The 16765-nt window shown below is 34.3% G+C and overlaps 1 protein-coding gene and 1 long non-coding RNA gene across 4 annotated transcripts in view; one reads left to right on the top strand and one right to left on the bottom strand.

Annotated features, from left to right (window-relative positions):
* Positions 1 to 1704: 1704 nt before the first annotated feature.
* Positions 1705 to 16765, bottom strand: part of LOC114334559 (centrosome-associated zinc finger protein CP190) — an 88766-nt gene continuing 73705 nt past the window's right edge. For 2 of the 3 annotated variants that reach the window (XM_050655530.1, XM_050655531.1), the window contains exons 16-17: positions 8712 to 8847; positions 1705 to 5657 (exon numbers count right to left, since the gene is read on the bottom strand). In XM_050655530.1, coding sequence (XP_050511487.1) covers positions 8746 to 8847 — 102 coding nt within the window. In that variant the 3' untranslated portion in view covers positions 1705 to 5657; positions 8712 to 8745. The remainder of the gene's footprint in view (positions 5658 to 8711; positions 8848 to 16765) is intronic. The other variant, XM_050655532.1, reaches the window with a different exon arrangement.
* On the top strand, positions 13399 to 14272 carry LOC126887749 (uncharacterized). The gene is made up of 2 exons (XR_007699186.1): positions 13399 to 14065; positions 14168 to 14272. It is a non-coding gene; the product is annotated as an uncharacterized LOC126887749 (long non-coding RNA).

Below are 16765 nucleotides of genomic sequence, written 5' to 3'. Positions count from 1 at the left end.
TAATAAAGGAAGACAATGTAATTAATGAAGGCGAAGAAAACATAGAGATAGAGCAAATAAGTAATAGAAGGATTATCAAACATAAAAATAGGTAAGGCAGGTGGAGATGATGATATTGAACCGGAAATTGTAAAATACATGGGAGAAAGAATAAACTGGTTAAGAGGCGTGGGAAAAAAGGCAATCCCTAGAGACTGACAGAACCAATCATCATCGTACCAATATACAAAAAGGAGAAGGTGTAAACTGCAATAACTATAGAGCTATGTGTCTGTCATAGGTATGCTTTAAAATATACTGCGCGTCCGAGAAAACGGGGCCACCCACAAAATGGGTTATTTTTGATGTCTCGAATTTCCTAAACCTGTCGTCCGATTTAAGTGATTTTTTTAATATGCTATTTATCAATATCGCTGTAATATTATTGTTTCTGTATTGGGACCGTGCAAGTTCAGCAAAGCGACACCTATTTCTACGCTCTGCAACTTTATTCGCACTTTTAATTATATTGGCCAATTATATTAGTCCTGGCTACTGGATAATTGTCAAGGCCATAGTCCAAAAAAATAATAAGAAAAAACAAGATTCAGGTTATGTTATTAAAACGTAAACAATTGTATGTAGTAAATAAAATTAGGTATTAAAATGTAGTACTGCAAGCAAAATACAATTAATTAAATTTACCTTTATGTAAGAATTGCATATCATATCAATATTGTGGAGCAACATATAATTTTTCTTCTTCAATGACAGTAGATATGAAATGTACGTCAATTTGACAATATGAATTATGTAAGAAAGTTACAATATTTCTCAGCTATTCGCGCACGATCGTTTCTAAATTCCCTTCCAAGTACTTGCACACCGCGAATAGGTAAATCGTCATTGGTATACCGGGTGTACCAATCAAACTGTGTTTTTTGTCAAAGTTCACCTCACCCTGTGGAACATTCTAGCATTTATAAAATACTGAAATTAAAACCCAACTGTAGCCTCAGGTTTTCTTAACATTCTGTTTTTTGATTCATTCGCATGTTGGATAATAAAAAAGTTAGATACTTTAACAACTAGCCAAGTTTCTGCATGAAAAAGTAATGACCGTTTGCTTTATAAACATATGTCCGCAAATGCTTCGTTTCCGAGATACAGGATGTTGAATTTTTTCTCACGAACTGACGATTTATTTATTGCTCTAAAACCGGACGAGATATGCAAATGAAATTTGGTAGCTTTTAGGAGATAGTTATTGCGCATTTTTTGACATGCAATAGAGAATTTTATTTTCTCCACTGCTGTGCAGACGGGTCATATAAAGTTTTATAGTTATTTTTGTTATAACCTTTTTAATTCATATTTTACGATAAAAACTAATAGGAATAAAGTTGTAGATAATTTAATTTGCTACAAACAATGCCTGACAAAATTTTCTGTAGTGTTGATAGTTTACAAGATACAGCGCGAAAACCCTTTGCACTCTCTTTCCAAGATGGTGACCGGGAAGGGTGACGTTCCCACAAACTTGAACTTTAGCTTATACTTACCCTCAATACATCAAATAATAAAATTGCGTTTTCTGAAAAATGCACACTAAGGCCTAAAAAATGTAACATTTGAATGGACTATTACAAATGTTCAGTAGTTTTTGGGATTATGGGATATCCTCTTAGAATGGGATGGGATTAAAATTTTAAGAATACTTAAACAAATAGTTACGTAGATCTTTATTTTGCAACATACTACAAAAAGCCAAAACGGCATATTTTTTTTAATAAGTAGATGTACCTAACATTAAAGTAAATTTATATGTACAAGGTTTTAAAGTTGACAATATCTATATACAATAATTTCAGAATAGGTATACATATAAAGCGTTATCAAATTAATTCAAATAAATAAAACATATAAAATCCTTTAATAGTTTACAAAGAGAAAAATAATCTGTTTCTTCACGACGATTACCAAGGATTAACAAAAGGACATTACCAAGTTTTACAAAAAGCATATTTTTTCATGAAGAGAAAATATGTACTTCCAAATATTTTATAGCTGATTTTAAGAAAGTTTTCTTATATAAACAATAAGTGGTAACAAAATGCAGTATACATGAATGAATAAATGGTTAAACAGGAATTTAAGAGTAGATTTAGGGCCCGTTCTCATGACACGCTCTTAACGCGCAATTACAACTACATACATTTTACTTGAGACTGTTCACATGCTAACGCGCGTTAGCATGTGAACGACGGGCGTTTTAGTGACTTAAAACGTGCGTTAGCATGTGAACGGTCTCAAGTAAATTGTATGTAGTTGTAATAGCGCGTCATGAGAACGGACCCTTAAATTGCAGACATGGACGTATAAATAAAGATGGACCGGGCTATTTACATCTTTAGTTGAAGCCACGAGATTGTCACAGTCATAGGCACAAATCCTTAATTTGACGTCATATTATTTTGTTTTCAAGTCAATATTCAAAATAATTTTCAATTTTTAGTATAATTTACTTTTAATTTATAAATCAAAATACATATATAACTTAGTTACTAGAAACCATTTCCAAATATATTTATTCCGCAACCAAGGAATTAAAAGAAAAACATTAATTTTTTAATAATTAAATGAAACTATATTCTGATAAATTTAACTATTTGTGAAACTTGGCACCATTGGTAATATCAACCAATCATCGCGCTTTCAAGAAGAAGGAACATGGCGTCGTGTTGTTTACGTTTGTGTTGATAATTTCAGAATTTCCTTATTTGTGACATTTGAGTGAATTTGTTAGCGTATTTTGACTTTAAATTGAACAATCGTAATCGTTAAGTGTCCTAATCATGGTACGTAACTGTGTTGTGTTGTATGCAGAAAAACTGCCTATTTACATCCAGAACTGTCATTTCATTCGTAAGTATATTATCAAGTTTTATAAACAACATCCATTGGCGTAGCACAGGGATATGATATTACTTAATCCTTGAATTGAAATAAAATAAATAAAATATATTTTTTAGGTATCAACGCTTGTTAAAGTAGGAGGATCAAAAGCCTATGGTTTTGTACCAAGAGTTAGAAAATTAATTATTAGCAATGAGCAAACTTTAAAGTACAGTTGGCTGGGACAAAAAGGCAAACAAAAGTCCTACATGTAAAATTTGAATAGCAATAAACGTATTTTTAGAACCTACTTATTTTTATTAAAAGTTCATTTAAAATATTTCATAAAAAATTAAAAAGAAAGCTATCCTAAACACCTTAATAATAGACAAAACAAGATATCTTTAAGATGTAAGGATTTGTAACATCCGTACATCTTTAAGACGTAAAGATATCTTTCCGGAAATACCAGACACCTTTAAGACGTCTAAAACATCTGTAGTAAGTTATCTTTTAGATTTATTTAAGATATCGTTGTGTTATCTGGGAACGACCACACGTAGTCGTTGTTATCTGATACAACTTTGTACCGTTTTTTACTTGAGCTAAGTTTTATCTTTGCGTCGGTACCTTTCTTCTTTTACCGTTGTTCTCTCTGAATATTTTTGTTTTCCATATCAATGGAGCTTATCACCATTTTTCTGGGACCTCTTTGATTTAATAAAAATTCGCGATCATCCAGAGTCACTTTTTGAGATTAGCTACAAAGACAATTCATCAGAATGTCACATTTGCATGCTGCAAGATCGAAACGTGTAGTTTTACTTTTGTACTTAAAGCATTGAATTTTATTTTTGTAAAATTCACTGTTTTGTCTGTTCTTAAATTTAATGGTATCATAAGTTTCATATATTTATCATGATAGGCTTTTAAAAGCTGAATAATTCTTGTATGTTAAATTATTCGAATTAAAGCCTTTTTTCATATTTCCTCCAAATTAATTGCAACCTGTTCGGCAAAACCGGAACATTCTGGATCTTTCTTGGTGAGTTTTTATCCTCTTCCAACCACAAAACTTCATCACTTGTTTATATTTCGGTAAAACATTTTCAGGTATATTTGGTGGTTGCCCAAAAATGGGACGGTCCACAGCACATCTTGATTTTATTCCCCACGTTCCTGGTTTATCTATTTTTAAAATCTTTAATTTACAAACAACAATAATAACAAAGTAACTCGACGCACCAAACATAAGCGAAAATTACACCCACGGACTCACAAAGTGGGAAATTTCAAAGGGGTTGGGGACATAGGCGTAACCAGTTTTGGGGGTTGTAACCGCCCCCCCCCCATTGGGATGTACTTTGAGCTCTATACGCTTAACACCATAGCCCTCAGAGACCTTCCAGTAGTTGTAACCCCCCCCCCTTAGGATCATCCTGGTTACGCCTATGGTTGGGGAGACTGAAAAAACAAATAAAATTTTAAATATTGTTTCAATTTGCAATTGACAACATTTTAAGTTTTCTTTAATTGATCTTAATTTTTTCTTTAATTGATAGAGTTAGCACGTATTTTATTCCAAATAAAATAAATTGAAATTTACATAAAAATCAGATATTTAATAAAATTCAAGGTCGTTGGGAAGGCAGAAAATTTGTTTAGAAAAAAAAGTAAAAATACTAATATGCTAAAAAATAATGAACTATTTCAAATGGGAAATAAGCCACAATTTTACCAAAAAAATGAATTTATTAACGTTTCGACGCCCAAGTCGGGTGTCGTTGTCAAAATACTAAATAAACAAAAATGTTGTTGCTTAGTAAAAAATTCTTCTAATAATTTATTTAATCTGACTCATTTATATCGGTAATTCAGGCATGTATTATACATTTTAAAGTAGAAGACTTTAAAATGATATAGCCAATATTGATTAGTTGCGTTTCCTGGGACGACTTTACTAAAAGATAGTTCATTCGATTAAAAATAACACTAGCAACTTTGTCACGCTATTAGATATAACATTTCCAACTTTTATTTTTTCGATGCACCCTATTATGTATTATTTTAGTTTAAATAAATATTGTATTATATAGCATAATATAATAATTTGTGATTTTGAATACTCATTCATCTTTATTCTTTTGTGTAAAACAATGTTTGTAAATATATTCTATACATTGAAAATTAAAATTATTTATTTTTCGTTGTTTCTCACCTCTTTCAAATATTTGTATATATTTACGATACTAAAAATACCAATAATCATCATTTATTCAAATAAAAAAATTGTTTCAAATACCTTTCAATTATTGGAAGGTACGCCACTGACTAAGCGGGAAGTGTCACAGTCTATCACCTCGACTCTTTCCCCGCGCCTATAAACTGTTCGGCTTCAAATTTAGGCGAACAGAGAGTAGAGCATGCCTAGTCCATCTTTATTTATACGTCCATTATTGCAGCAATATTAAAAAAAATTGGAAAAATCAAGTACGCAAAAAAATATAGTTATAGGTATATATCGATACTTTTTTGATTTTTTCTTAAGGTCCTTAGTTGTATGTACAAGCATTTTAAAACAGTATTCTTAATGTGTGCCTCTACCGTAGTTATTTTGCCTGCCTATGTTGTACATTGTAAATAATAAAGGTAGAGATACACAAAAGAAATATAGTGTATACATTAAGATTATCTTCATTAAACAGCGTCTTTCTAAGTGCTTTCTTTCTTCTTATTAACGAACCAACATCAAATGAAATCCCTTAAATGGTTTATTACTGAACCTGTAACAAAATAAGAGTGCAATAGAAATCATCTAGCTAGATTATAACGTTTTATTTACATTTACATAATCCATAAGACATATTTTGAAAAAAGTTTGCCCTGGTTACCGATACTGAAAGAATATTTCACATACACCAATTTTACCAGAAAATTATAAGTTTAAACCCGAGAGAGGGCGCTATAATACAGCGAATTAAGACAAAATTGAAGCTGGCTAAGGGCGCTATTTTTCGGCAAAAAAAATAAGGCGACAAAGAAAGAAATAAATAAGGAAAAATGAAGTTTATGTGGGACTTATCAGTTATAGGACTTATAATGAGTTATCAAATTGAACTTGTAAGCAAGCAAAACTATTACAAAAAAGATAATCATATGTAAAAATGTATAAACATTTTCAATTTCTTTGCAACAAGAAAAGGCAGCAGCTGCATAATACTCTGGTTAAATCGGAGAGTGCAGGAAGAGTCTGTACCGGTTTCGGTGGTCTTTTCACCCTCATCAGTAGTCCCGTATCCTCTTCTCTCCGATTTCTCCACGTATCATACTTTAAGCCTTTCCGAATGGCAAAGAAAGAAATGTCACGGATGAACTAGAGCCATCTACCGAAAAACAAAGTAAGTTATCAATCGAAGTAGCACAGAAAACGACAATGAATATCGTCTCCATACCACCAGATTGACAACAGGTGGAATACTTTCTTTGGTTACACCTCCTGAGATTTTCAAAATTTATAAATCAAACAGGATGCCGAGGAAATTAAGATGAGAGAATTTTAAATAATTCACAACTCATCTGCTCAGCGTGGTAAAAGTTCCAACAAGAAAGATTGCTTAATACTCCTACAAAAGAGTAAATGAATTAAAAATGTATAAACATTTTCAATTTCTTTGCAACACGAAAATGCAGCAGCTGCATAATACTCTGGTTAAATCGGAGAGTGCAGGAAGAGTATATACTCTTCCTGCTATACTATACTATATAACCGGTCCGAAACCGGTATAGACTCTTCCTGCACTCTCCGATTTAACCAGGGTATTATGCAGCTGCTGCATTTTCGTGTTGCAAAGAAATTGAAAATGTTTATACATTTTTAATTCATTTACTCTTTTGTAGGAGTATTAAGGAATCTTTCTTGTTGGAACTTTTACCACGCTGAGCAGATGAGTTGTGAATTATTTAAAATTCTCTCATCTTAATTTCCTCGGCATCCTGTTTGATTTATAAATTTTGAAAATCTCAGGAGGTGTAACCAAAGAAAGTATTTCACCTGTTGTCAATCTGTTGGTATGGAGACGATATTGATTGTCGTTTTCTGTGCTAAACCGTAAGTTAACCGTTTCCAAAAAAAAGTTAACATTGTTTTCCATATACCTGTATTTTAATGTTTAGAAATTTTAATAAACTGGCAACATCGTACGCACTACGGAATAATAACAGATAATAAGAACTCGTTTAATTGTGATTTACAGTATTTAAAATAATCCAACCTAATAGTAGGTAATACTTATGTATTTACTATTTGTTTACTAAAATTATTTTCTTTTGAAATGTATTGAAATACCTATTGCATAATTTTAAACGAATTACACATCTTTTAACATAAAAACACATCTTTTAACTGAACTAGTATTATGTATTTAGTAAGGTTTAAATGGGTTGAATGCTGAGTATTGCTGAGGGCTTTAACTGAATTACATAGTTTTAATAGTTTACAGTGGAACTTAAATACACCAGATAATGTCTCAGTAATTTGTTTACTTGTGAACTGAAATAACTAAGTTGTACTTACTTGAAAATAATTATTATACCGAATAGATGTTTCAAGTAACCTTTCACAAACACCATTCATAGGTAATAACATAATAGGTAATACACTCACTATTCGAAAACATTTTCGGCATTGACACTAAACAGAATTCTTTAAAACTATCTGTTTACTATCTCTATCTATCTTCTATCTATTTACATGGGACTGTCTATGCTTAAATTTGCACATAGTTGTCAGATTTAAATTTTCATACCAAAATGTATTTTAATTTTTTGGTCAAACGGTTGCATTTAGAAAAAAATGTTATAAGAGTTTTTTGTTCTACATGGTGCCCTTCTACCTATACCTTTAAGGAACGCACTATTTTCCGGGACACCCTGTATAATGCACTGGAATAAGTGTTACCCCACTAATTAACTTATTTATTTTTAGCACATAAGGAAAACGCTCAGACAGATCGATTTTTAAAATAATCATAGTCTATTATAGCATCAATGTTTCGAACTTTACGCGATCCCTCTTCAGGTGACAGGCATAACTTTGATTTTTTTAATGGGAAAGTACATCATGTGATACATCATTAAAAAGCGTTTGAAGTATTGATTACAAAAATATAGAATACTTTAATCCTTTTTGAGAGCGTAGGCGAAACATTTCTGTCGAATTATTTTTAAATGTATTCATTTTTTTTCGAATACGGAGAAAATGAATATGTATTTTTTAAAAATTTAAACGCAGAATGAAATATTACATTATTATCGAGGGTCGAAAGTCCCTGAGAACTTCTATAATAATTATTTTAATAAGTCACAGGGGTAAAAAAAGAGAAAATTTAGTCTGATTTTTTATTTCAAATATATTATTCAAAAGACACTTATTGTTTATTCTAAGGGACTTTCAGCCCTCGATAATAATGTAATCTTTCATTCTGCGTTTAAATTTTTCAAAAATACTTATTGATTTTCTCAGGATTTCTCAGGAAATTTTGCGCCTACGCTCTCAAAAAGGATTAAAGTACTATATATTTTTGTAATCAGAATTTCAAACGATTTTAAATGAGGTGTCACACGATGTACTTTCCCATTTAAAAAAATCATAGTTGTGCCTATCGCCTGCAGAGGGATCCCGTAAAGTTCGAAACGTTGATGATGCTATAATATACTATGATTATTTTAAAAATCGACCTGTCGGAGAATTTTGCTTATTTGCTAAAAATTAATAAGTTAATAATGTGGGGTAACACTTATTCCAGCGTACTGTATCATATACTAATCGTTGTCATTACCTTTAGATTTAATCCCGAACTTTTTCACTGAACATTACTCTTTTTTCTCTTCTTCATCATCATCGTCCCAGTCATCCATTAATTTGTTAACTTTTTCTACAGCAGAAGGAGCTGGATTATCTTTCTCATTGGACATCTATAAATGAGAAAGTTAAATATGTTTTAGTTATTAATCTTTTAATGCAACATAAGATATAGACTACACGTGTTCTGACCTAATATAAAAAATACTCAAAAATCAAAAAATTGAGGGAAACATTAACAATAGTTCTTCAATTATTGTAGATATTACATTACTGTTTATAACATTTATACAATTATTTCAGATCGATAACTAATAAGGTATCTTAAAGTGCTATTCACAAGATACTTGAATGGGGAAGAAATCCCGAATAGTTGGAAAGAAGCATGGATTACTCCAATTCACAAAAAACGTCCAAAATATATCTGCGGAAACTACAGGTGTATCTCGGTCACTAGTGCCTTTAGCAGGCTGTTTGGTAAAATCTTTAAAAAAATGATTGAGCAAGAATACGAACCTCATGAAATTGAACAGCAAGCAGGTTTTAGAGCTGGAAGATCTTGCGTAGTCCACATATTTACTTTAACACAACTTAATAAAAATAAAGTTGCAAGAAGCCAGGAAATAACTATTGTATTTGTGGATCTCGACAAAAGCATGACACGATTCCTGTGAGAAAGCTGTGGCAGTCTCTTGAACGATCTTTCTTAAATAACACGATCATCACCGCAGTCAAACAATTATACAATAAAGCAACATCAAAAATCAAACTAAACAACACCTTATCAGAAGAATTTCCAGTAACAAAAGGATTGCGACAAGGATGCTGCCTCTCCCCAATACTATTTAAGATCTGCGGTCTTATAAATTGTAAAAGTCGCAGATTAAGGATGTACTAGAAAGAACTTTCAACACGAAGAGTCTCAGATTTAAATAACTATTTACCATTTTAATGGCAAATTCTGCATTTGAGACTCTTCAATTTGTTAAGAGATGTCGCTGTATCGCATCCCAATGGGAAATTCAATGATTTTTGAAGTTCCCCTTAAATTGATGGTTGAGCTATTTTTCGATTCAGAGGAGTGCATGCTACCGCTGTTGAGGAAGCCTGAAATGGTGGAAACAGCTGTCCAGCGATTATGCAACCCTCTGAATCGAAAACAAGCAAAACCATCTATTTACTTTTCTATCTTTACTCAGATTTGAGTACTAGAAAGTTCCTCTTCCGTCCTTTTCCTAGACGAATGAAAACGAAATGTGATTGCAAGGAGTCCTTTTTGTTTTCTATATTCGTCGTCTGCGGTCTTATAAATGGTAAAAGTCGCAGATTAAGGATGTACCAGAATTCCAGAAAGAACTTTCAACACGAAGAGTCTCAGATTTAAATAACTATTTACCATTTTAATGGCGAATTCTGCATTTGAGACTCTTCAATTTGTTAAGAGATGTCGCTGTATCGCGTCCCAATGGGAAATTCAATGATTTTTGAAGTTTCCCTTAAATTCTGGTTGAGCTATTTTTCGATTCAGATGAGTGCATGCTAGCGCTGTTGAGGAAGCCTGAAATGGTGGAAACAGCTGTCCAGCGATTATGCAACCCTCTGAATCGAAAACAAGGAAAACCATCTATTTACTTATTTAAGATCTATTTATATGAAGCAGTGAAACACTGGAGACGATCTTGTTCAGGGATGGGAATAAAACGCCATGAATACTATTTATTCGTGTACCTCAAGATCAAAAACGTCGTTTAAAATGGTGAAAGGCATGCAAAAGAAATGAGAAAGATATTACTACAGCCCACGTATGTGAGGATAATATTAATGTGAGTATAAAAATCAGACTACATATCATTACAAGTACTTATCTTAGTATTTAGTTCACTTCTTTGCTATACAATGCAATAATAATATAGTGCAATTAATGTACCGTTGCAGCGTTGCAATACTTATCGCTTTCGCCCATTTATAGGGACGACCAACAAACTGTCTGACGTCACAACCGATTCCGCCCGTTGAAAGAATAATTTAAATTCTGCAGTTTTTAATTGCTTATATTTATTTCATAGTAATAAAATATGAGTTTTTTGTAAACTGGAGTTCTTTTAACAGACTTAAATAACGTTTATCAGTACTATTTCTGGATATAATTTTTATCTTCTTCTTCTTGTGCCACTCCTATCGGAGATTGGAAATCATCAAGGCTACCCTGCAAGATAAGAAATCATCAAGGCTACTTGCAATTTTTACGCAAGTTCCCTATTGTCGCAAAGTCTTTATGCAGGATTTAGCACCTTGCCACACAGGTAAAAGCATTAAAAAGTTAAAAAAGCACATAAGGCAAGAAATTCCTCTATTACCATGGCCTGGAAACTCACCAAACATAAACCCTCTAAAATTTCTGGTACTGCGTAAAAAGATAATCAGCCGATAAAATAGTAACAACAAGGTGCATTTGATAGAAGGAAGCATTTTTCATTGGAACTATAGTAACCATTTATAAGAAATGGCAGCAAAATGGAGAAATACCATGCCTACGAGAGTACTTGCACTTCTTAAAGCCAAAGGTAGCTTAATATTAGTGTCGTAATAAAATTATGTGATAATTTCTGTACTGCTACACAATGTTGTTTTTAAACTTTGCTCTATTGATCTGAGGCCTGGACATTGAAGCAGAAATTAATAAATTGGAAACTTTCGAGTGCTGGTGTTATCGAACAATATTATGAATATCATGGGTAGACAAAATAAGCAATATTGAAGTCCTTGATAGGGTGAATAAGAGGGAAGAAATCAGGCTTTGGCCACACGGGCGATTTTTTACGGCACCCATTGCATTGGTTTGACTACCTCCTCCACCAATTTTAGATGAAATCATTTCATCTAAAATTGGTGGAGGAGGTAGTCAAACCAATGGGCGCCGTAAAAAATCGCCCGTGTGGCCAAAGCATTTATACAGACAATGAATAGGCGGAAGCTTGAATATTTCGGTCATATAGTAAGAGGCCGCGTTGTAGTCGGCTGCGTTTGATTTAAGGTAGAAACGCATTAGACATTAGAGAGTCGCGGACGCGACTCATCGCGAACAAGACAGTGGAAGACTTGAGATTCTCATTAAAAATTGAATCAAGTCCTTGTCGCGTCCGCGATTTCTAAATGCGTTCATGAAGATTAAAAACAACGTAATAAGTCCATGTGGTGATACCGCTCCCGTCTGGAAAAATTTCTGATTCGGTTTCTTTGTGGATTCCTATTCAAAAATGTCCCCTTTAAACAAATCTGAAGGGTGCCGGCCGGAATTTTTGGGCAAAAATTGTTAAAACAATTTTTTTAAACAAATACAAAAGATCACGTTTTTTTGCTCCGGAACATATATTTTTGAGTTTTCTGGGTCATTCTGAAAAAGAAAGGTATCCTGTAAATTTTCTCAGAAATTGATAGTTTTCGAGTTATAGGCGATTTAAAATCTGAAAAATGCGAAAATACGCATTTTGAGGCTTAAAAACTCATATTCAAATTAGTATTTTTGAGGTTGCCAGATACTTAAATTGAAGACTAAATATTTAACTTCAAGATTCTGAAGAGTGACCGCGTCTAACTTTACAGGTGTTTTTTAATGGTTAAATATGCGTGTTTATCCGATTTTTTCGCCGGTGCGGGGCGCTCCGTTTCAAAAATCTTTTATTTTCCTCCGAAAAATATTTTTTCTAGACTCTTTGGGACATTCTAAATAAAATAAGTACCTTGACATTTTTCTCAAAAGTTAACAGTTTTAAAGTTATAAGCGATTTAAAATCCGAAAATGCGTTTTTTGTCATTTTCGGATTTTAAGTCGCTTATAACTTAAAAACTATTACCTTTTGAGAAAAATGACAAGAAACTTATTTTATTTAGAATAACACAAATAATCTAGAAAAAATATTTTTCGGAGGAAAATAGGAGATTTTTGAAATGGAGCGCGCCGCACCGGCAAAAAAATCGGATAAACAAGCATATTTAACAATTAAAAACAACGGTATAAATTTAAGTTAGACGCGATCAAAAATTTAAATATGACTTTTTAAGCCTCGAAAATGCGTATTTTCGCATTTTTCAGATTTTAAATCGCCTATAACTCCAAACCTATCAATTTCTGAGAAAAATTACAAGATACCTTTCTTGTTTCGATTGACCCAAAAAATCTAAAAATATATGTTACAGAGCAAAAAAACATGATCTTTTGTATTTGTTTAAAAAAATTGTTTAAACAATTTCTGCCCAAAAATTGCGCCCGGCACCCTTCAGATTTGTTTAAAGAGAACATTTTTGAATAAGAATTCACAAAGAAACCGAATCAGAAATTTTTTTCAGACGGGAGCGGTCTCACCACATGGACTATAAAGAATCTCAGCTATTCTGCGTTCCGCAGTCACTTTGCAGTGTGGGCAGCATATCCCAATATAAAACTTATGGAACCTTGCAGCTCAGTGTTGGCGGTTTTAAGCAGACGAACAAAGTCCGTCTAAATAAAATATTTCAGAAGTCCAAAACATCTTTGATTTGAAAATCTGTGGGTTTTATTATTTTTAAATAATTCATAGATAGGTACTATTATATAAATATACGATATTAAATATATGTCATTTGAATATTAATTATAATTAGCCTGTGAATAATATTATATTTAATAGTTATTTATGATATAAGTGTTAAAAGTACAATTTTAAGGCACGCATGTGAAAGTTTGCAGAATGAGCGAAGCGAATTCTGCAATTCACATGAGTGCCTTAAAAATGTACTTTTTAACACGTGTACTTTGTACGCACGTAAGAAGTTATACTTTTATTATATGATTTCAACGAAATAAATATACTTTTAACAGGTTATTTGTATTTAAAGATTTAAACTAATTTTTACATACTTACTACTTTCCAAAAAATTTTATTAAAACAATATTAAAAATAAAAAAAAATGTTAGATAACACACGGATTCGAACCAGGGACCTCTCGATCTCCGGTCGAACGCGCTACCACCGAGCTAAACTCCCTTTGCTTTGACAGCTTGTAATGATAGGCTGACGCTCCGACCAAACATCGACACTCGGAACCGTGCGATTCTCTCAAATCGCGCAGGTGCCCCCACTAAGTTCCACCTCTCCGAACCAACGCCGCCAGAGGGATATTTAAGAGCATCGCAAGCGACGATCCGGCAGTCCTGAACGACCGTTCTGGGCTCCATAACCAGCCAAGCGAAGTGAGCGAGGCCGGCCAACCTGAATCGCGACGTGCACCGTTCGTGAGGTGATTCGTAAACTCAGGCAGGCCAAGACGAGACGCACGGTGTACCGAAGTGAGGTAATGTGCGACTCGTAATTCAACGGAGGCAAGCGTATTGAGCGAGCCCCGATAGATATAATATATTTGAATACCGCTGTTAATTTTGTTCTTCTGTTACAGACGCCCATCCGGAGGAGGACTTCACTGGGACGAGATAAAATATCAAATTATTATTTTGCGTTATATTGTTATAATTTAGAGTTAATAGATTTGCTTTGTTTTCAACCTGTGTTTTACTGAGTCTGTCGTCCTGAAAGAACTACCCGTTACAAATTTGGCGCCCGAGCAAAAGTCGAAATATACGCAAGTAAACGTCGTTATTCGACGCCCAGATAATAAGAAAAATGCCGACAGATAAAGACACAGACTCAGTATCAGGTGCCACGACGGGTACGTCATGGATAAATCGTCTTTTCAAAGAGGAATTACAGCGCGACGCCGAAAGGTGCGGATTGGATTCCAAAGGAACCGTCGACGAGTTAAGGTTAAGACTCAGAACCTTTTATAAGGATCGCGAGGAAGCGACAGCAACAATCCCAAAAAGCAATACTTCCAAGGAAGCCTAACCAGACACACTGACCCAAGAAATTTCATTAATCAGAAACCAATTACAAGACTTAACAATGACAAAACAAATGAGGCAATCAGATTTGCTAAATCAAGTGCGGAGGTGGAACACACACTTCGACAAGAAACATTCGGATGCAGTAGACTTCATAGAAAGGATAGATGAATTAAGCCTAGCCTACGAGGTCGATAAGCAAGATCTGCTAAAAGCATTACCAGAATTGTTAGGAGACCACGCATTGTTATGGTACCGAAACAACAACAGAAATTGAGATTCATGGACGGACTTCATCAAAGATTTTAAGAAAGCTTTTTATCCCAGAGAATATTTGCTACAGCTAGAGGAGCAAATCAGAAACAGGAAGCAAAGGAAAAACGAACCAGTGGATAGATACATCACGGATATTCAAACATTGATCAGACGAGAGGGATCTTTTTCAAGAAACCAAGAACTCGACAGGATATATAAAAATATGCTGCCAGAATATAAGCTCTACGCTCGCCGCCGGGATTTCGAAGACTTATCGGGATTGCAAGAATTGGCCCAAGAGTACGAAACTTTGGAAGACGAAAGGACCCGAGAAAATAAAAATTTTCACTGAAATTGGAGACGTACAGACCCTACAGAATACGATGCCAAAAGGACATGCTTCCGGTGCAAGATGACAGGTCACTTCCGTAGGAATTGTAAAAACCCATGGAAAAAGTTTTGTTCGCGATGCGGCAAAGAAGGGGTCTACAGCAGTGACTGCTGTTCCAGACGCCAGGGAAACGAATAACAGACTGGAGAAACAAGGAGTCGTCCCAGTCTGAGGAGCAAGATTCGACTCCGCTCGTTCTAGCCGTTACACAACAAGCAAGCAACGACATGCGACTATTCGCATCACTGAAAATCGGACAAAGTTCCTACAAGGCATTAATTGACACAGGGACCACCAAAAATTACGCCGGAGATAGAATAGCGCAGATATTCAAACACTCCCTACATAGCTATAACGGAAGAACTAGACTAGCAAACGGATCTTCAATGGAGCTCAACCAGAAGTTAACAATTGACTGCGAGATCGATAATTTACAAACAAGACAAACATTTATAATAATGCCAGGGTTAACGGAAGATGCAATACTAGGAGTGGAATTCCTCAGGGAACATTCGATCGAACTTAAGTTCGATAGGGATACATCCAAAGAGTACGAACAACATCAAGAGGAAACATGTAACACTTTAAAAGACTCCACTCAAAATACAGAGATAGAAAGGTTCCTAAGAAGAGAGATTAGGGAATTCGAGAAGTTAACAGGTCCCACCAACTTAATAAAGCACGAAATAAAATTGAAGAAAAGGTGCGATCCCGTCAAACAGCCGTATAGGCGGCACAATCCCGCAATGTTGCAGATCATCAACCAAGAGGTGGATAAAATGTTGAAAGAAGGAACTATCGAACCCTCCGCAAGTGGTTGGAGTTCACCGATTGTACTAGTTAGAAAAAAAGATAACTCATACAGATTTTGCATTGACTTTAGAAAAGTCAACGAACTATCAGAAAAGGACGCGTATCCGTTACCTCGGATATCAGAAATTTTGGATAGACTTAAGGAAGCAAATTTCATCTCAACCCTCGATTTGAAGCAGGGATATTTTCAAATACCCCTGGACGAAGCAAGCCGCCCAGTGACAGCATTTAGCGTACCCGGAAAAGGACATTTTCAATTCAGAACTACCCCGTTCGGACTTCACTCCGCCGGAGCAACTTTCCAACGACTGCTAGACAAAGTAATACCGCCCGATGTAGAATTCGCGTTCGCATACTTGGATGATATCGTGGTAATATCGACGACATTCCAAGAGCATTTATACCACCTACAAGAGGTCTTCCGAAGACTAAAAGAAGCCAGATTACAACTTAACTTCGAAAAATGTACATTCTGCCAGCCAGAACTCAAATATTTAGGACACGTTGTGGGAGCAGAAGGAATAAAAACTGACCCGGAGAAGACCAGCGCTATAACCGAACTTGCAGCACCTAGAAATGTACGTCAGCTCCGTCGCTTTTTAGGAATAACCTCATGGTATCGGCGATTCATAGAGAACTATTCGACAATAGCAGGACCACTAAACATGCTTCTAAAGAAGAAGATAAGATGGAAATG

Source organism: Diabrotica virgifera, chromosome 7, assembly GCF_917563875.1.
Source record: "Diabrotica virgifera virgifera chromosome 7, PGI_DIABVI_V3a".
In the NCBI taxonomy this organism is placed as follows: Eukaryota; Metazoa; Arthropoda; class Insecta; order Coleoptera; family Chrysomelidae; genus Diabrotica; species Diabrotica virgifera.
This window is presented reverse-complemented; position numbering and strand designations above follow the sequence as displayed.